Source organism: Pinus tabuliformis, chromosome 8 (genome assembly GCF_031772625.1).
Source record: "Pinus tabuliformis cultivar Carrire ecotype Pingquan chromosome 8, CPIR1, whole genome shotgun sequence".
Lineage (NCBI taxonomy): Eukaryota > Viridiplantae > Streptophyta > Pinopsida > Pinales > Pinaceae > Pinus > Pinus tabuliformis.
This window is the reverse complement of record NC_142294.1, coordinates 849,106,773-849,129,263: the sequence shown is the minus strand read 5'-3', so window position 1 is coordinate 849,129,263 and position 22,491 is coordinate 849,106,773. Positions and strand designations below refer to the sequence as shown.

Sequence of the window (22,491 nt, the reverse complement as noted above, 5' to 3'; positions counted from 1 at the left end):
CCATGTAATCTGCGGCTCAGACCTCAGGTAAGTATAAACTCGCTTCATTATTGCCATCGACTGTGTTCAAAATCCGCTGGCGTAGGGTTTTCACGTTTTCGTCACAGGTAAATCGAATGTTTTTTTTTTATTAGTCATAAAATGCGTGCTGTATGATACATAGCTAAGGGTTTAGGCATATTTAAATAAACTTTGATCGTATTTTTTTTTAGTTTTATCTTGTTTTTTTTTTTTTTTTTTTTAACTTAGCATAATTTTGTGTAAATAAAATAAAAAGGGTTCTGCATAGTTAAGTTTTTTTTTTTTTTTTAATTTTTTAGATTTTAATTTTTAATAAATCGTTTTCCTTTTTTTTTATATAGATTTTTATTATATGAAAATCAAAAAATAAAAAGGGATGTATTTAAATTAATTTAGGTTTAGTTTTATTTTTAATATAGTTTAGTTTTTTTTTTAGAATAATTTCTAGTTTTTATTAAAAAAAAAAATCAAAAAATATTCATGTTTTAGACTTTAATGTTTTGTAGTTAGATTTCAATTTTTTTAAATTAGATTTTAAGTTTAAATTTTTATTTTAGATTTTTTTTATAATATAAAAAAATAAAAAATAAAAAAATCTTAAAAAAGAATTTTATAAATTTTTAGGTTTTTAGTTTAGATTCTTTTAGGGTTTAAATTTTTTATTCAAAAAAAAAAATTCGAAAAAATATAAAAAAATTTGTGGAAAATTATTTTTGCGAGTTTCAGTGGTTTTTCATGTAATATCTTTCATGCTGAGATCTAAAATTTTTTCAAGTCGAGATACGGATATGATATCTGGTTAATGATGTATGATTCTCGTGGTGGTTCAAAGCATTCATCTTTTCAAAATTTTCAGTTGCCGGATATCGTTTTGGTCATGTAATTTAGTTGATGACAAATGATTGTTGTTCACGGTTTATGTTTTTTATATCATTTAACAAGTAATCATTTTAATAACAATCTTATAAGGCACTGGTCTGTTCAATTAATTAAATCATTTTAGTGCTTATCTTGATCGTGTCTTGTGTCTCTCAACCAACTGGTTGACAGTTGGTCTCATTATCTCACAGGGACTACCCCCCTTAGTCGCGGGAGACAGGCTTAAACGGAGGGATCGGGGATCAGAGTGACAGCCACCGGTCTGAGGGTTGTCGTGTCAATCCGCGGGACAACAAGTTGCAATGACTCATTGTGAACATAAATGTTTGTCGTTCAATGATCAAATACATCACAGGGGAGGGTGTGTTCTCATGCCAAGATTATATATTTGTATGCCAATGTTTCTAATAAACTAAATTGTGTTTGCACATGGTACCTCTTGCCCACCAAAGTGGGTAACCCCATAGGGGAAAAAATTTCTCCTATATTTGACATCCCGATTAGCCAAAGAACTAACAATCCATGACAACCACCATTAGCTGATGATATGCCACATATCTCCACCACTGGCATCAACCACTTACTTCTCACACATCTAGCATAAGCACATGGACGAAGGTGGGCTTCCACTCAAAAGGTACTTTGGTCATTTTGCAATTGGGTGCTTATACTTGTTTGTTTTTGGGCATTTAGTATGGATTATGAGGTGATCTGGAAGACTAACAGACTTTGATCGTGATCTTGTTCTCTCACCTTACTTGGGGGGTTAATCTTTGATCGTAGTCTAGTGGGAGCTCTCTCAAGTCCCACTAGGTATAGGAGGGGCACTACTTAGGAAACCTTGATTGAGGTAGCGTACATTACAAGCCCATATCTCACCTCCATCCTTCAGGTTCAACTTGTCACTGGCCCTTTGGGATTTGGCACTCATATGTCCACATACCTGGGTAGTGCCCGGAAACTTTTTCCTGGGAGGTTGATGCAGCTAAAAGAAACAAAAAGAGAATATCATGGCCACAACAAAATAAAAGAAAGAAAGGTTAAAATGAAAAATCAAGATGTAAAAGGCACACAAGAGGGGTGGAAAAGTAAAAGGTCGAGTTGGTAACTACTGCATAACGAATGCTCCCTCCTCACATCTATACATTCAGGATGTGGACACCTCCATCAGTTGGTTCCTTTGACCATGGCACTTGTCCATGAAGTCTTATCCCATCTATTACCATCATTCTTATTCACTAACACCTATCAACTGAAGGGTGGACTAGGGAAATGTTACTTTCACTTAGGGGCTGGAAACACCTAATAGGGTTGACCTTTAGCCACCCGTAGCTAGGGAGAAAACACCATTGCGAGATCAGGGTCTTCATTTTGGAAAGGGATCCATGTTTGAAGTATTAAATTGCCCTTAACATTCAATTTTGGTTCACTTAGGTGCACTAATTAGCTTTGTCCTTGATCACTGGTTGCTTTCACTAGAATCCATGTTCTTGTTAGGTGGTTCAACAACTCAGGCCTTGGGCACCTTCTCCACAGGTACCCAAGCCCTTTAGAGAAGTATATTGGCATAAATAGGTGAAACATCGAGACTCTTGGGCTTCCTAGCAGTAGCATTGGATGACACATGTCGTGGAGCACCTCCAACACCTTGAACGTTGGATAACTTTGTACCAGATTTGATGATTCCTCAGGATGGCACAATTGGACCCAACATGCCCTAGGTCGAACATGACACAATTTAAGGAGTAACAGTTGATTCAAATCCCAGATGAGGATGGTCTCATTGTGAGAGACAAGGGAGGGCTTATTACACCTAAGGAGCAGTGGAGGCCTCCTTTAGTAGTTGGAGACCGATGGAGACCACTTTGTGTTGCTTCAGAGGATATGTTGTTGCATGAGAAGTAGGAAGGAAAACATCTGATTGAGGAATCTTCTGTCAAAAATTCGGTTGATAGTCCTACTATGGAAAGTTGAGAAGCAACATCAAGTTGTCTAGAAGACCTCGGAGGTTTGTATTTGATTATGTACATGTGAAAGTATATTATTGATTGGGGTTATGTTTGTACAGGTGAATCTCTCGAAGGTTTTGATAGCATGCTGGTTACCAATCAGGTTGATTGGGAGAGATTGATCATTCTTGATCTGTTGGATCAAGGGGTGTTGAGGCTTTGTGAGTGAAGCATTGCCTCAGAGGACATTTGGTCGACACATTGTGTTGATGTCTAGAAGTTGGAAAGGTGGTGTTAATCAAAGAGCTCTGTTTTGGATACACACCTAGATTTTTTGGGTTGATGGTTAGCAAGTAAGCTTGAGGGTACCTAAAGGGGCTGAAAGCTTGAGTCCATCTTAGTCCCACCTAGATAGATTGCCTTGGTCAGGAATCTAGTCCTTGGCATTGTGATGCCTAAACTATTGAGTGACTGTTTGGATAGATTGCCTTGGTCAAGAATCTAGTCCATGGCATTGCGGTGCCTAAAGTTCTTCATGGTTCATATAGTTTGAGATCTTCCATTGTATTTGTACATTATGAATACCTCCCTAGTTAAGAGGGAGTGTTGGAAAATGTAACTATGTTTGGTCTTCAATAATGTACTTGAGTCATTATGTAATATACTTCTCAAAAGAATAAAGAAAGTAATAATAATAATTATTTGTGACTTATTAAAGCATGGGTTTCATGCTTGGGTCACCATGTTTTAGGTCAAAGTCCCCATTGAGGACTTCTAGGATTTATTCTGAGTCTATAGAATTATTGTACATTTAAAGAGACCCTTCTTGGGCTTTTGAATCATGTAAAAAGGTTAAGTATTGAGTCAAATATGAATTATGTAACCTCCACACCATGTCGGCCTAAGAGAAGATCAAGTCGGCCTAAGGACCCTATTCGACCCCACAAGAAGCCTATAAAAGGAAGCACATCGAATTCATTTGGAGCATCATTCTCTCATCAAGTTCGAATTCTCTTGTTGCTGGGCAGAAGTGCGAAGTTCTCTTGTAGTTGGGAAAAGGTGCGAAGTCTGTTGTTGGGAAGCCGAAGTGAATGCGAGTTTGGGGAAGTCTAAGGAGAAAAGAAAAATCGAAATTTTGGTGCCTCTCTCTCTGTGTTTCGTGTTCTGGATTGGGAGAATGAAGTCTCCTAAGTTTCGCTTTTACCGGAAGTTGCCAGGTGCCATGAGCTGCTGCCCTAGTCGAAGTTTTTGGAAAGAGGTTGAAATTCTGTGAGGCTGACTTGGTGTGGAGGGAGGGTCTGGTCTTGGTCTAGGGAGAGGAGTCTCAAAGAATGCTATTGAAAGGAAGAATTATCTTGACTGGGTTTTCCCCTCGAGAGGGGGTTTTGCCCTGGCATGTGCCTACATCTGGTGTCTATTGTTTTCTGCACTGCTGCTTTTGGTAATTGCTTGATGAACTAAAGAAAGAAGATATAAAGAATCTTAATAATAAGAAACATCGCAAGTAATTAGCAAGATCAAGAAAATTTTTACTGCCTTTCTGATTTTCTAACAGAGTCTATTTCCGGGCTCCTACAGGGCTACATTGCAACAAGACAACCAGTTCTACGCACTTCCTGGGCGTAGAGGCAGTTTGTGTGACACATTTTGGGCCAGCTTCAGTAACTTGTTTGAGCTGGGAATCTGCAGAAGAATTTCCTACCTTGAGACCAGAGTTTTGACACCATTTTACAGGGCTAGAGTTGAGGCAATCTTGAGGGCCGAATTTCACTAATTCTGGCAGTGTGCAGGGGTTTCTGGGCAAAGCCTGCGCAGGTGTGAGCGAGGGCTGATTCAAGGAGCTAAGGCCTGGAGAAAGTTGGGCTTCTTGAGAAAATTTTGCAGTGAAGCTTGGGGGCACTTTCAGTGGAGCATTTGGGGCATTTAGCAGCAGAATTCCTTCAGCAGTTCACGTGGCTAACCAGGAAAGCCACTCGCAGCTCTTGAAGGGCTTTCTAGTCTTTTGGAACTAGCCCAAACCCTTATTGGGCTTTTGTGGGTATTTGGAGGAAATCCTGTAGCTGAAGTTTTAGAATTTTTTGAGCAGTGTACAGGGCAAAATATTCAGTTTCAGTGGGCAGCCAGCTACAAAATTTTCTGGGCAGTGCGCATTACCAGTTTGGAGCCATTTCAGCATTTGGGTCAACAAGATTCCACCTGGGTTTTGGATAGCTTGCTTACTAGCTTAGCAAGCCCATATTCCATCACTCCTACCCATTTCTATGTACTCATATTCCAATAATTAATAAAATGGCTAAGCTGTTCTGCTCATTTTCTTTGGTGTTCTGATTTGGGTGCTTGGTTTTAAATTTTATATTGTTGTTCCTTGATCATAGTTCTGTTTTCACTGTTAATTTCCTAGTAGGAATATTACATATTTCTCCTCAATTGTGAGGAGTTGTGTTGTGTGCTACCTACCATTGGAATTGGCATGACATGGAGAATCAACTGATGATGGTCTGACGATTGAAGTCACTGTCCTTTACATCCATTTTCCTCAACAAGTGTGGGGCATCTAGGGCTTCCCTTCCACTCTTCCAAGGTTTCTTGTCATTTAGAGCTTACAATTAATGCAAACTAGACGAATATTAAGAGCGTTCAAGGACCGACGTTGGCATCAATGACAACATTCAACAGTAATGTCCTTTTATAAGGAAAGGTGAGTTAATCTAATGAAATGCAAAGGCTATTTGCATTAGTGAATTAGATGAATCTCAATGATTGATTTCAAATGAAGTTGAGATCTAATCTCAGCTGTCAATCACTTTGGAGACTAAGGTTGTGGATTTGGTCAATACGGAAGGCTAGGCTAAGGGAAAAGACACGTAAAGTGAGCACAAGAAAGTGAGGATCTCAGTGATTGTGTGAAGAATGACATTCCTCCAAAGTGTGCAGGGTCATGAGAAACACAGTGAGTGATAAGGGAACTTCACTCAAGTGCTCAGTCTAGGAAGATAGCAAGTAGTGTTCAACAGTAGAGAGGGCATATCTGGGTCATACCGGACAGCCATACAGCAGGCAGAGAAAGGTCTGTACAGAATTGCCATACAGTAGGTGAAGTGACAGCAGGCTGTACGCGGCACGTGTAGTAGTGACACAGCAGTAGGCTATACATGCAGTGCAGAAGCCATACACGCGACATGTGTGATGCACAACAGGCTATACAATGCCATTGTACAGTTCCTACAGCAACCGAGCTAGTCCGTATAGCGACAACAGGTTTGTTTGGGTGATTTAGGGGTTTTTGGAGCAGTCATATAGTCTGTACATGTGCCCAGTAATTTCCAGAAATTTGCTGTAGCTTGTGTTCAATTTTTTGTGGGCTAATTTCCCACTAAGGAAGTACATGGCTCCTTGTAATTGTATGCTGTAAAACTTAAGTTAATGGACAACAAACTTAAAGGGAAAATTTTTCTATGTACGTGTATGAGATTGGCTAATTTTTCTTCCGCTGTTTCATGTTTTATTTACCTGTTAAATTCCTAGCAGTGCATTTATTCAGTAACTTGTAGTAAATTAATTAGCAGCAAGTGATTTACTAGGAAATAACTTTCTAGTATTTGGGGTTAAGGGAAATTAATAGAAAGTGGTTGGGAGTTGGTTAAGGAACCATTTGTTTACCACATGGTATTATATGATGGCATTTGGACACCTCCTCTCCTATAAAAGCGGTTGCTCTAGCTCATCTTAACTTGCTGAAGAATAAAGGAAAAATTTTGCGTATCATTTTGCCTCTAGTACTTTCTCTTTCCATTGTGCAAATGTTTCATATTTTTTAAAGGAGCTCGATTTCGCTTGTGGCATCTTGAAGTAGTAAAGGTTTGTGGCAAAGTGAAGAGACCCAAAGGGTATGATTTGTTCTGTATTTTCGTATTCTTTAGATAAATTCATGATTGTATTTAGGAGGAATATCGCTTCATATTTTGTCTTATTACTTCGTGCCTATCTAGAGAAGCCTTTGTTTGCCTTGTGCTAATTATTTCAATTAGATTTAACTCTCTTTAGGAGCTTTGAGTCTTTGATCTCGGGTTGATGTTTTTCTCTCAACTCTAAGTGGGTCAAAACTTATGCACATCTACAATGAAGGATCTACAGGGAAGAGAAGGGCTCCATGGTCGAATGGTAGGCTAGTCTCACCTCTTTTCTTCAACCAGCTTTACTCCTTTTCATTTAAATTTTCTAAGCAAGTTTGAAATCTCCTAGTTTAATCTTTTTATTAGTTTGCTCCAGCTAAGTTAGGGCTTATTAAATTTTTTGATTTAACTTGGGTGAAATCAAAATTGATCTAGGGTTTGGAATCTCAAATCTTAATCTAGGTTGACTAAAATCCAAAGTGTCTCATTGGTTGTATCTCATTTGACTTGAATCTAACTTGTGCTGGCATCTGCCTTGTAATAGTATTCAAGGATGGCACAAGTCTTGTGTAGATCTTGCTTGAGATTGTTTATTTATTTTGGATCTAACTCCTATTAATCAAGTAACCCAAAAGACAATCAAAGCAATGTTAAAAACATCATGTTGGCAGAAATCTTGTCAAGGGCCGGGAGAAGAAAATATCACAACATTGAGAAAATGTTGCGAATTATTGACAAAATTAAATACAAAAATATTAAAAAAAAAGGAGGAATTTATGTGCCTTTGTTGGCAGGCGGGCTGATATTTTCATGTGTCTCGTGATAATATCATTATCTTTTTTAGAATGAAAATATTATGCTGTTTACCGGCAATAATATTGTTTTGGGGATGTTTGCAACACTGGTTCAAAGCATCACTACCTCCATTTGGGTTGCCATTGCATACTTGAGATGCATAACTTTACATTGATTTTGCTTTGTTAGTAAGGATCTAAAATCCATCTGCAAACAGTGAGATTTGTACTCCTTGCGCATTGAATTTGATGTCTGAGTCCAAATCCCAGCTCCATAGCATTTTGGATAAAGGGTTTAACTGGATCTGAGTTTCCATTGGTAACTATTCTCCGTAAGAAATAATAATTTGGTATGCCTTATTTATGCCAAAATTTGGGCTGCATTTCACACTTATCATAACTCAAATATGTCCCTAAATGAAATAATGCAGCGAGCCATGTAATGCTATGGTATTTAAGGTGGAACATCACATTTGCCACAAGTTGTTTTAAGGGTTTCATCTATGGTTTATTGCACAGTTTATATTCCTTATACCTCCAGATCACATATATAAAGATTACCAGTGTGCAAATTTAAGGTAATAGCTGGTTTTTATAGACAAAAATGAGCATATCCTACATTATGGTATCTCTGGTGGTTTAATCTGCTTTTCCATACTTGTGTTCTGACAGTATATAGTGACTGATACACTGGCTGCTGTTTTCTCTAAGTATTGTTACCAGCTGCTCATTGTTTGCACATAACTGATAATGAGATTGGTATCTACTATCTATCCTTTGTTGTCAGCATATGTTTAATTCTGGTGTTATAAATCTGATCACGTTTATGCTCATGGTTAAGACAATTAATTTATGGACTGCAATAATAATAGAGCTGCTTACTGTATAAACTCTGTCACTAATCTGGGTTGAAAATTTGTGTTAAAGGACTGAGTCACTGACCCTAGCACATTATGGTCCATATTTTTCACACTGCATTCTGATATCATTATTATTCACTGTTACATGATGCAAAACATTTTATGTTCCATTGGTTAAATTGATCACCTCGGATAGTGATGATAAATCTTGATACTGAGGGTGTGATAGTTGATATGATTCACCAGGGCATTATCTTATGTTTCATGTTACAAGACTTGATAGGAGTTGTGCTATTCTTTTGATTACATAATGAATGATTCCCATATGTGAGAATAATGTCTGACGTATCTTACCACTGGTTGCGTATAACACTTGCGATCTTTTGAGGTTCATGGTGCAAGTTGAACAATTGTAAATGACCTATTGAGCAAGATCTTATTTTTACTGTTCCAACTTCCAAGCATTCATAATATGTTAATAAGCATTGTTTATCGGAGTTAATCACTATAAGCTTGTTCACTTTTAATGTAGTCAACTTTATCTATTCACACATTTGCACTCCCATTTCTTATCTTTAAAGAGTGAGTTGAGTTGATGAATGAATCATTTTTAGTCAATCCGACCTAAGTGACTCCCATTGCTTATCTTTAAAGAGTGAGTTGAGTTGATGAATCATTTTTAGTCAATCCGACCTAAGTGACTCCCATTGCTACAACTGGCTAGCTTAGATTGATGCTTAGGGTTCTCCCACCCCCCCCTCCACAGTCTAGTGTAGATCTCTCCACTAGTTTGAAGAGTGGAGCAAGGCTGCTAGGGTGAGTGTGTAGCTTGCGTGTTGTATCCTTAGGCTTTCCCTTTGAGTGAGGTTAGTACTTTTCCTTTAGGGAGTGTCTGAATGATAACAGGATGGAAAATTCTAATGTAAAGTTACTTTCCTAAGACTATTTTGAATGACTCCATTTCTTGCTGTATGATGGAGCTGATACTGTTTGGTGTAAATTCATGTTTGTAGTATATACCATGTACTGCTGAATGTTTAATATGTTTTCAGAGTCGCTGCTCTAGAAAACTTCCTTGGGCAATTATTGTTACACTGATAGTAGAAGGTTTGGATTTGAATGTTGCCTAGCAGTGTAGGAAGTTGGAATCTTGATTGGCTTATATTTCTTCATTAGAAAATAAATCATACTAATTGATGTTAGTACCCTGTCTGTACTAACACTGAAGATTCCCCTGATACTGACACAAATAACTGTGCAGCAACTTCAAAACTTCACACTTTGGCTGAGCTCAATGCGGGGATAAGGACCTTAGGGTTTCGTGGAGAAGCTTTAAGTTCTCTTTCTGATGTTGCTTTGCTTGAGGTGACTACAAGAGCACATGGAAATCCGAATTGCTACAGGAAAATAATAAAGGTGTGCTTATCTTTTGGGTTCTGTGTTTGTTGATCTGAACTTTTTTTATTACTGTAGAATTTTCTGTCAGTACTTTTTGTGTGGCTTGAAGTCAGAAATAATCTATTGACACATGTTTTAATGTTTAAACTTTCTTCAGGGTTGCAAGTGTCTGTCCCTTGGGCTTAGTGGCAGCAAACAAGGACATGGAACAACAGGTACATATTGAAATATATATAATGGTTTGATGTGCCACATGTGCATTTATGATTGTTACTGAGTTAAAAGCAAAAAGTTTGTTGTTCAAATGTTTCTCCTACATCTCAACTGGACTTTATAGTATCACAATGAACACTGAATTCTTGATAGGCATGATGTATTTATATGATGTAAACAGGAGGGGATGAAGTGATATTTTGCAATTTAAAGGGGAACTTTAGTTAATACTTTTATTATTTATATCCTTGTTTGTTTATCTGGGAAGGCAAAGATTATGATGGAAGAGTATAGGAATGATTATGGTGGACTTAAGAGTGGATTAACACTCTTAAGGGCTCCTTTAAGGCCTCCTCATGACAACGGATCTTGCTGCGTATAGAAGCTCCCCTAAACGTGGATAGATCTCCTTCAATGATCTTGCTTTTAGGGCTTCATCCTCTTAGATTTCTCTTGCCAATAAAACCCAAAACAAGTGGAGAGAAATCAAGAGTGAAGTGAGTGTCTAAATGACTATCAAACCATCTCCTTTTATACTAAAACATTGAGCACAAGTGGGGGTTATTTGGTTGTTGGCCGACTTTGACGAGTTGTCCCATAACACAAATAAATTCATATCTCCATGAATACGTATTGGAATCGGATGATCTTTAGATCAATCCTACACCTCTCGATGAGAGGAATCAAGAAAAATATCGGCTGCCATAAATAAGATGACCCACATGGATTTTGGCCCTAGTTTCCAATTTTAACACTCCCTCTCAACAAGGGAGAACTCCATCCGCTGATCCATCTGTCACACTGTGCTATCTCTGCCATCAGTGCCCTGCACTGCTCTGCTTTGCTTCATTGATCCTAGATTAATATCACAAGAGAGTGTCTCAAACCACTCATACTGACTCGAAGTCAGTTTCATTGATCCCATATCAATATCACAAGAGAGTGTCTCAAACCACTCATACTGACTTGAAGTCAGTTTCATTGATCCCAGATCAATATCATCCTAGCATAGGGAGTATGGTAGTAACGCGATGCGTCCATCGGTACTACTATGGTCCCTATCCTCAATTCCCTACACATTGGCTAGATGTGAGGTACTTCCCATGAGTCCCATACTATATGGGTAGAATGTCTCAGCAGGAGAAGGATGAACCGCTCATCCTACCTACATGTCGCAAGGGTTATCCCAGGGGAACGCTGAACCACTCACCCTGTACACAACAAATCACTAGGGGAAGGTTGATCCACTCACCCTATGATTGTGTTGCGGCCGGAGAAGGATGAACCACTCATCCTGCCTACATAGAAAAAAACTAGGGGAGCACTGATCATTCACCCTATGGTTGCTCATCACTCCACGATGTACCCCCAAGCCCCCCGAAGCTCCCAGAGCTCAATGTCCATATCATATAGGACCCTTAGGAGAGAGTCTCTCAACGACTCTTAGTCATTCTCGAAAAGTCACAAATTTGACCTTTCCCAGGGGCTTCGACAGAATGTTGTCGACCTGCACATCAGTTGCAATGTGATGGAGCCTTCTTGCTCATCGATGTACCATATCCCAGATAAAGTGGTACTTGATGTCTATATGCTTGGAGCGATCATAGAATGCGGGATTCCCCAACAATGATCCTCCTCTGGTTGTCACAGAAGATCACGGTGGTATCCATTATGTGTCCAAACAGCTCACTGAAGAGCTTCCTCAACTAGGCAGCTTCACACAAGGTCATATTCATAGCTCTGTATTCGGTCTCAGCGGTGTTTAAAGCAACCGTCTTCTGCTTCCTGCTCATCCAGGATATCGTAGCAGAACCCTAAGAGAACCAACACTCACAAGTGCTCTTGGGATCCTCCACACTGCCTGTCCAGTCAGCATTCGAATAATCATGCAGCTTCACATTTTCGGCAGTGTATCTCAATCCATGAGAGATTGTGCCCTGAAGATATCTTAGAAGATTCTTGGCACCAATCTAGTGAGGCTCAACCATATATGAGCCCAACATGCTAACCGCAAAACATATATCCGGACAGAAGTTCACCAAGAACATCAATGCTAGTATGAGTTTATGAAACTTAGAGGCATTTCCCAAATAAGTTCTAGCATCGCTACCACATAACTTTTGAAAGTTAAGCTCCATCGAGGTAGTCACGGGCTTGTAGTTTACTATTCCAAATCCGGAATCCAACTCCCTCTTACTTTTGCAAATGAGAGGGTCTACACCTGTCAGGAAGAGCTCATCCTCATAAGGTGCCAGTATGAGAGGTCTATCATCCACGACCTTCAAGCAATGGTTTGGATCAGCGTCACTCCTAGTGAATCTCAGCTTCATCTGACAAGTATCAATCCTCTCATATCAAGCCCAGGGTGTTTTCTTTAAGCCAAAGAGGGCTTTCTTCCACCTGCATACAATAGATTCTCGATCATGAATCTCAAACCCCTCGGGTTGTTCCAAACTTGTGGACCTGCTACATGAGGGGAATGGTCCCTTTGTAATATTTTTCTTCAGTACATCTCAGACATGTACCTTCATGGTCTTCTTGAATTCAGGCATCCGTGTCACCATCTGACTCACATCGGGTAAGGTCCCATAATAAGCAGACCTTCGGTGCTATAGAAGAGATGTGTCAACTGACATGGTCGCCAATGGACTCCCTGTAACTTGATACAAATTGCCAACCTTGAACCCATGAGTAAAAACATCTTTGAAAATTCCATTTTCAAACACATATCTTTCCATCGATGAATGCCACCTTGAAAGCTTTGATTTCCGTTGCCGAAATGGACACCAGGCTCTTCTTGAGATCAACTTCATAAAGAACTTCTTGTAAATGAATTGTGTTACCCTCATTCAATTGAGGGGTAACATTCCCTACACCCTTCCCGGGATAGGTGGCATTGACTCCAAGTATAATCCCACGATTGTTTCCATCTCTACCACATTAGAGAGAGCACCCTTCTATCCGATGCAGTACCTTGAAGCACTACAATCAATAAGCCAGATTCTCAGAGTTTGGAGGAGAAGTAGTGGAGAGGGCCAATATAAGATAATACTTCTTTAGCTTATCAGAAAAAACATTTGATTTTTCATACCTGGAGTTCCTTGCTTTCTTGAAGAGTCGGCCATTTTCTTGATGAACTGCATTCCTTTTTCCTTTGCCAGTGTACTTGTCATTCCCTCAATCATTGAAGATGCCCTTGGAATGATTGTTATCATCATCAAGTGATGTGTCCCTTCTATTCGGACACTCCTTCGCATAATGGCCAAACTCATTGCAAGCAAGGCATCTGCGTTTCCTTCCATCCTTAGATCTGGCTTCCCGTTGAAGTGACCTTTAGGTAGGCCACTAGATGCTTCCGCTGCACCACTGGGATAATATCCTTAGTTTCGACTTCACCCTTGGTGAATTTGGAGAGGGATGAGGAACCCAGTGAGCCTTTTTGTCCTTTCCAATTGTCTTCAGTGATTGCTCTTTCACTCTTGCTTGGGCTTTGTCTTCACCTCAGTTCTGATACCATGTTAATTTTAGGTATGTTCTATGCTTAGAGCAAATTTAATTCAACTTTCCATATTAGCTCAATATCAATTCCAAATTAGCAATCAAATTTAGCATGATAGTAAGATGTAGATAGAACATAAACATAAATCGCAGAAGACAAGCCAAGAAAAGAGGATACAAGATGTGGCGCTAGCCAGGCACAAACCCCAATGTGGGGAAACTCTTGATCAATTCTTCTTATATGTTCTTCAATAGTTCAGCAGAGAGAGAGATAGTACATATACATCAAAAGTCAACCCTTTGACTTATCTAAATAAGAGCAAAGATCTTCTCTAAGAAGATAGCATATGAGGTAGTTGATCTAATCTGAGTAGAAGGCTTCCACTGATCCAAGGTGACTCCATCACCATGCTGCTCCTCACAATCATCATGCTGCACCTGACACTGTGCTGCACCCAATCACTGAGTTGCTCTCATCACTGTGCTGCTCCCATCACTGAGCTGCACCCATCATGCTACATCCATCACTGCATCCAATATGCTGCAACCATCATGCTACATCCATCACTGCATCCAATATGCTGCAACCATCATCGATTTAGCAAATTTACTTCAATTTTCCATATTAGCTCAATATCAATTCCAAATTAGCAATCACATTTAGCATGATAGTAAAATGTAGATAGAACATAAACATAAATTGCAGAAGACAAGCCAAGACAAGAGGACACAAGATGTGGCGCTAGCCAGGGACAAACCCCAATGTGGGGAAACCCTTGATCAATTCTTCTTATATGTTCTTCGATAGTTCAGCACAGTGAGAGAGATAATACATATACATCAAAAGTCAACCCCTTGACTTATCTAAATAAGAGCAAAGATCTTCTCTAAGAAGATAGCATATGAGGTAGCTGATCTGAGCTGAGTAGAAGGCTTCCACTGATCCAAGGTGACTCCATCACCATGTTGCTCCTCACAATCATCATGCTGCACTTGACACTGTGCTGCACCCAATCACTAAGCTGCTGTCATCACTGTGCTGCTCTCATCATTGAGCTGCACCCATCATGTTACATCCATCACTGCATCCAATATGTTGCAACCATCATCGATTTAGCAAATTTACTTCAATTTTCCATATTAGCTCAATATCAATTCCAAATTAGCAATCACATTTAGCATGATAGTAAAATGTAGATAGAACATAAACATAAATCGCAGAAGACAAGCCAAGACAAGAGGACACAAGATGTGGCGCTATCCAGGGACAAACCCCAATGTGGGGAACCCTTGATCAATTCTTCTTATATGTTCTTCAATAGTTCAGCAGAGAGAGAGAGATAGTACATATACATCAAAAGTCAACCTTTTGACTTATCTAAATAAGAGCAAAGATCTTCTCTAAGAAGATAGCATATGAGGTAGTTGATTTGAGCTAAGTAAAAGGCTTCCACTGATCCAAGGTGACTCCATCACCATGCTGCTCCTCACAATCATCATGCTGCACCTGACACTGTGCTGCACCCAATCACTGAGCTGCTCCCATCACTGAGCTGCACCCATCATGCTACATCCATCACTGCATCCAATATGCTGCAACCATCATCGATTTGCACTTACCAGTCTTAGTTGCTCTTGTTAAGTTTAGGTATGTTGTCAAGTTTTCTAGATGTTCTATGCTAAGAGCAATTTCACTTTTCTCACAGCAATCATACAAGTAGAGAAGCAAAATGCAGATAGAACATATAAGAAAATCTTACAGAAGACAAATCAGAAACAAGAAAAATGTATGTGTTTGTTTCGGCGGTCAACAGGATGCTTCAACCAGCAAAGTCTCCTTTGGTCAGCCAACCCAGCATGTGTCACAACAACCCTCCAACCAGTAGATAAGTCAACCCAAGTCAGTTCTACAAAAGTCAACGCTGTCCTGAAAAGTCAACGCAGGGGCAGCAAGCTAAAAGTCAACGCAGCAGCAAAATGGTCAACCCTTTGACCTCGATTTTTGTGCCAGGTAGTATGGCCTTCAAAAATCGAACCTCCCACAAGTTTTCAGCTTGTTTGGACCAAGCGTTGACCAAAGTCAACGCTGGTCAAACTTCTGCGAAACCCTAGCAGCAGAAAAATCCTCTTCGTCCTTCCCACGTGTGGCTGAAATTCGTCCTCCAGGTAGCTCGTACTTTTTAGGATGAGAGAGGAAGATGTGAGTTGTGTTGTGATCAAATTCTCTCCAACTTTTCCTGTATATATATATCCATCAATGAGGGTGTGTGACACATCTGTTGGGCATGTGAGCCTACATTACAAAACTGGCTGACCTTTGCACATATAATTTATTAAGAATAATAAATTCAAAATATAAGTTCTGCTCATCGGATTAAGACTATTTTTATATGGATTTTACACCTCTCAGAAAGAGGAATCCAACAAAAATATTAGCCTCTTAATCTGAGCATCAGAACATGGAGTTTGGACCTAGTTGTCCAAATTTAACACTCCCTCTCAACTAGGGAGAACTCCATCTATTAGTGCAATTAACATCGTGAGTCATCCCGCCGAAACTTGCTTTGCTGGCTTCTTTATTTCAGAACAGAAGTGGGTCAGTCACAAAGACATCATTCCCCGACTGACATAATCAGTCCAGAGGTCCCAGACCTCACAAATCTTGATCCCAGATCAAGTGGTTGGACCATGCCATCCTAGATAGAGAGTACGACAATCTCTGATGCGTCCATCAGTCTTTGCTAATAGTCTCTAGCTTTTCCACACCTCATTGGCCAAATGAGAGGTACTTCCCATGAGCCCTGAACTCAATGGGTAGGATGCATACGGGGCACAGATTAAATGAGTGGCGAACCAGCTCAATAATCACAAGGGTGGGGCAGAAGCATTATGAGTGCTTATAGCTCCGAGAAGCTATCCCCAAAGCCCCCAGAGCTCCCAGAGCTCATCGTCCAACAGGACCCACATCATAGGGTCTTTCCACGACACCAAGACTCTAACGGAAGGTTAGGAACTTGACCTTCCCCAGGGGCTTAGTGAGAATATCTGCGACCTGCTCATCAGTTCCTATATGATCGAGCCTTACGGCGCCTCGCTGTACCATATCCCGGATAAAGTGGTACCTGATATCAATATGCTTGGATCGGTCGTGGAACACAGGATTCTCAGTCATACGAATCCCACTCTGATTATCACAGAGTATTACAGTGGTATCTAGCACATGTTGGAACAGCTCACTAAAGAGCTTCCTCAACCAAACTGCTTCACAACAGGCCATACTAGCAGCAATGTATTCGGCCTCCGCGGTGCTCAAAGCCACCGACTTCTGCTTCCTGCTCATCCATGAGATCGAAGCAGAACCAAGATTGAAACAGCATCCAGATGTGCTCTTACGATCCACCACACTGCCAGCCCAATCGGCATCAGTATATCCCCGGAGTATCACACTCCCGGCAGTGAATCTCAGCCCATGGTTTATCGTGCCCCGAAGATATCTCAAAAGATTCTTGGCACCAACCCAGTGAAAATGATGAGGCTCAACCATCTGTTGACTCAAAGTATTTACTGCAAAACATATGTCCGGACGGGTGTTCACTAAGAACATCAAAGCTCCTATGAGTTGACGATACTCAGTAGGATTGGCCAAGATAGGCCCTGCAGCGCTGCCACTCAACTTCTTAAAGTTGAGTTCCATTGGTGTCGATACGGACTTACAGTCCACCATCCCAAATCTTTCCAGAAGCTTCACAATATACTTTCCTTGAGAAAGGAAAATCTCTCCAGGTCTTTGCCAGACCTCCAGGCCTAGGAAATAGTGCATCAGTCCTAGGTCTTTCATCTCGAACTCAGCAGCAAGCTCCCTCTTACATTGATGAATGAGAGGGTCATCACCTGTCAGGAAGAGGTCGTCCACATACAACACTAGAATGAGAGGCTTTCCTTCCTCAACCTTAAAGTAAAGGTTTGGATCAGCATTGCTTCGAGTGAAGCCCAACTTCATCAAGTAACTATCCATCCTCTCATACCAAGCTCTGGGTGCTTGCTTTAACCCATAGAGGGCTTTCTTCAACCTGCAGACATAAGTGTCTCGATCTTGAACTTCAAATCCCAGAGGTTGTTCTACATACACCTCTTCCTTTATTGCACCATGCAGAAAAGCGGTCTTGACATCCATCTGATGAAGACTCCATCCTTGCGTAGCAGCAAGGGCTATGATGGATCGGATGGTGGTATATCGAGCCACAGGTGCAAATATATCGTCATAGTCAATTCCTTCCTTTTGAGAGAAGCCACGGGCAACAAATCTTGCCTTAAACTTTTCAGCACTCCCATAAGATCCATGTTTAATCTTGTAGAGCCATTTAGCGGTGACAACAAATTTGTCCTTCGGTCTCGGGACCACATCCCAGACATCATTCTTCATAATAGCCTCATATTCTTCATGCATAGCATCCTTCCAGACTTGATGCTTGATGGCTTCTTCAAAAGATCCAGGTTCAGATTGTATAATAGTACTCATGGCAGCTAGATACCCTTGGTATCTACACGGCTTCTTGCTTTCTCGGAATGTTCCCCTTGGGGCAGCATGACCCTCAGCATCTTCGAGGGTGTCCCTGAGCCATGATGGCCTCTTTCCTAGAGAAGGGGAAGGATCAATAGGGTCCATTGGCCCTTCAACATCAGGCATAGTCTCATCCTGGGGTTCTTCCAGATTTCCAGGTCTTTCTTCATGGTTTTCTTCAGATCTAGGAAGATCTACTACTTTCTTCAGGGAAGCATCTTCGTCAAAAGTGACATCATGGCTTATCTCTACTTCCCTTTGACCAGGTACATAGACTCTATATGCCTTAGAAGTCTCACTGTAGCCCACAAACATTCCTTTCTTCCCAGTAGCATCCAGCTTACTTCTCTTTTCTTTCGGCACATGAAAATAGACAGGACATCCAAAAATTCTAAAATGTGAGACATCAGGTTTCTTACCAGAGAAAACCTCTTCGGGAGTTTTGGAGTCCAAAGCAGAATGAGGGCATCGGTTTTGAATGTACACAGCAATATTTGCAGCTTCTCCCCACAGAAACTTTGGAAGACCCTGGTTACATAGCATGGCACGGGCAGCTTCCACAATAGTCCTATTCTTGCGTTCAGCAACACCATTCTGCTCAGGAGTATATGCAGTGGTAGTCTCCCTCTTAATGCCAGCTTCTCTGCAAAAGTCTTTGAACTCATTTGACTCATATTCAGTGCCATTGTCAGTCCTCAAAATCTTGATCTTCTTTCCGGTCATATTTTCCACCAAGGCTTTGAAGGTACGGAACACATGAAAGCCTCATCCCTCTTCTTCAAGAAGTATATCCAGGTTTTGCGAGAGAAGTCATCAGTAAATGTCATATAGTAAGAACATCCCCCCAGGGATGTTACAGGCAACATACCGGAAAGATCAGAATGGACCAGTTGCAATATCTCAGATGTCTTTGTGACACTTGAGGGGAAAGGTCCCCTTGTATGTTTTCCTTCAGCACAGCCCTTACATACACCTTTATGATTATTTCCAAAATCAGGCATCCCTGTCACCACCTTCCTTGCTTCGGGAAGAGCCTTGTAATGAAGGTGTCCAAATCTTCGGTGCCATAGTTCGGTTTGACGGATAGTATCACAAGTCATAGCTCCCAACGGACTCCCTCCAACCTGGTAGAGTGTACCAACTCTAAAACCAATTGAGATAGCTTCCTTGAAGCTCTTCTTCCACATGAGTACCTTTCCATCAGAGAAAGTTACATTGAATCCTTTGTCTTCCATGGCAGATACAGACACAAGGTTCTTCTTCAATTTGGGTACATAGAGTACATCTTGTAGATGGAGGACTTGTCCTTGAGACAAGTGGAGGGTCACAGTCCCGGTCCCTTTCACAGGATAAGTGGCATTATCCCCAAGGATAATTTCTAGATTAGTATCCCTTTCAACCATGTTAGAAAGTGCTTCCTTGAATCCGGTGATGTGTCTTGAGGCACCACTATCGATTAGCCAGACATCCATAGTGTCGGGCGGAGATGCAGCTGAGAGAGCAGATATTAGAATATACTCATTTCTTTTATCAACAACATTAGACTCCTCATACCTGGTATTTCTGGTCCTTTTAGAAGGTGGATGGTTTCCTTCAAAGTGAGCCTTCCTCTTTCCTTTGGATTTGTCATTTCTTTGATTCCCATTCCTTCGGTTGTTGTTGTTGTCGTCACTATCGGGAGAATTCTTTTGGAAGGGGCATTCTCTAGCATAGTGTCCAGTCCTATGGCAGGTGAAACATTTACCCTTCTTCTTTTGAGTCTTAGTCCTTCCTTTGTCCTTGGAACCACCAGAGTTCTTCTTTCGGGAATGAGCAACATAGGCAGCATTTCTTTCATTATCAAATTCCTTCATCCTTGTTTCTTCTTGCATACATCTAGACAGAAGCTCATCAAAGTTAGGGATGGTATTATTGTTGAGAATGGTAGTTGTGAATACTTGCCATTCATATGGAAGTCCTCCAAGTGCGGTGAGAACCATCTCACGATCAGCTATTGTCTCCCCAATAGCTAGCAGATTGTTCCTGGTTTCGGTCAACTTCATAAAGAAAGTTTGAATAGACTCGTCTCGGCCCTTCTTCATATTCTTCAACTTGTTCTTGAGGAATAGCACTTGGTTCACATTGTTTACTCGGAACATAAGTATCAGTTTGTCATACATCTCCTTGGATGTGCCTAGTTCAGATATGTAGGCAACCAGACTCTTATTTATGGATTCCCTGATCAGCAGTTTTGCTCTGATTTCTCCCTTCTTATACTTGTGTTTAACAGTAGCAGAGGCATTTGATAGAGGTTCTTGAATCTTCCTTGTCACATGATCTAGGAGATCATGATCTTCTAATTTGAGATCTAATAACATCTTCCAGGCATGGAAGTCATCACTTCCAGTCAGCTTGTCATTCTCCCTGAATTCAAGCTTAGAGGAATCCATTTCCTTCGATGATGATTGCTATAGATAGAGTTTGTCTTCACCTCAGCTCTGATACCATGTCAAGTTTTCTAGATGTTCTATGCTAAGAGCAATTTCACTTTTCTCACAGCAATCATACAAGTAGATAAGCAAAATGCAGATAGAACATATAAGCAGATCTTACAGAAGACAAATCAGAAACAAGAAAAATGTATGTGTTTGTTTCGGCGGTCAACAGGATGCTTCAACCAGCAAAGTCTCCTTTGGTCAGCCAGCCCAGCATGTGTCACAACAACCCTCCAACCAGTAGATGAGTCAACCCAAGTCAGTTCTACAAAAGTCAACGCTGTCCTGAAAAGTCAACGCAGGGGCAGCAAGCTAAAAGTCAACGCAGCAGCAAAACGGTCAACCCTTTGACCTCGATTTTTGTGCCAGGTAGTATGGCCTTCAAAAATCGAACCTCCCACAAGTTTTCAGCTTGTTTGGACCAAGCGTTGACCAAAGTCAACGCTGGTCAAACTTCTGCGAAACCCTAGCAGCAGAAAAATCCTCTTCGTCCTTCCCACGTGTGGCTGAAATTCGTCCTCCAGGTAGCTCGTACTTTTTAGGATGAGAGAGGAAGATGTGAGTTGTGTTGTGATCAAATTCTCTCCAACTTTTCCTGTATATATATATCCATCAATGAGGGTGTGTGACACATCTGTTGGGCATGTGAGCCTACATTACAAAACTAGCTGACCTTTGCACATATAATTTATTAAGAATAATAAATTCAAAATATAAGTTCTGCTCATCGGATTAAGACTATTTTTATATGGATTTTACACCTCTCAGAAAGAGGAATCCAACAAAAATATTAGCCTCTTAATCTAAGCATCAGAACATGGAGTTTGGACCAAGTTGTCCAAATTTAACATATGTTCTATGCTTAGAGTAATTTATTTCAATTTTCACAGTTAGCTCAATATCTTTTCCAGATTAGCAATCACATTAGCATTAAAGTAAACTGTAGATAGAATATGAACATAAATCGCAGAAGACAAGCCAAGACAAGAGGACAAGATGTGGCGCTAGCCAGGGACAAACCCCAATGTGGGGAAACCCTTGATCAATTCTTCTTATATGTTCTTCAATAGTTCAACAGAGAGAGAGAGAGAGAGATAGTACATTTACAACAAAAGTCAACACTTTGACTTATCTAGATAAGAGCATAGGTCATCTCTAAGAAGATGATACATGAGATCAGTTGAAGACATGCTGTTTTAATTGATTCTCCAAGGTGACTCCTTCAACTATCATTGTGCTGCATCTCGTCATCATGCTGCACCTCATCGTGCTGCACCATGCTGCACCCATCATCACAATGTTGCATCTTATCATGCTTCATCAATCATGATAGTACCCATCACTGTACTGCATCATGTACCCTCATGTGTCATTACTGCACCTTGTTTTGCCACCATGTGCTTGCTGCACCTTGCTTACCATATTGCTATGCCAATTGCTATTGCAACACCATGTCTTGCTGCTGTCCCAATTGCTATTGCAGCACTATGTCTTGCTGCTATCCCAATGCTTACTATTGTCCTTGTGCCTTTGCTGCCATGTCACAATTGTCCCATGTATCTATACAACACTATGTACCTTGCTGTCCCATATATCTTGACAACACTATGTACCTTGCTGTCCCATATATCAGCACTATTGTACTAGTTGCCTTGCTATTCCATGCATCTAACTATTAGTCCACAAACAACCCTCAATTCGCTGCATGCTACTGCTGATTTTTGCCTAGGTTTCTGTGCATGTACTTCACTGGTTAGGGCACACCAACAAGCCTAACATATAGGGAGAATACCCTTGTTTGCCTCATTGTCCTTAGAGATGACTGCGACCTAGTTAGGAGGTCCTTTATCTTCCAACAACTGCTGTAATAGTCCCTTACTGCATCCCTATAAACAAAGATATACACCCCAATATCATGCATAAAATAATCATGAAACTCACCCCTAGTCTT

The 22,491-nt window shown here is 40.6% G+C and overlaps 1 protein-coding gene across 5 annotated transcripts in view; it reads left to right on the top strand.

Moving 5' to 3' along the window:
• MLH3 (MUTL protein homolog 3) overlaps positions 1–22,491 on the top strand; it is a 474,897-nt gene that overhangs the window by 176,830 nt on the left and 275,576 nt on the right. For all 5 annotated transcript variants that reach the window (XM_089372967.1, XM_089372964.1, XM_089372965.1 and 2 more), the window contains exons 5-6: positions 9,658–9,812; positions 9,952–10,009. In XM_089372967.1, coding sequence (XP_089229093.1) covers positions 9,658–9,812; positions 9,952–10,009 — 213 coding nt within the window. The remainder of the gene's footprint in view (positions 1–9,657; positions 9,813–9,951; positions 10,010–22,491) is intronic.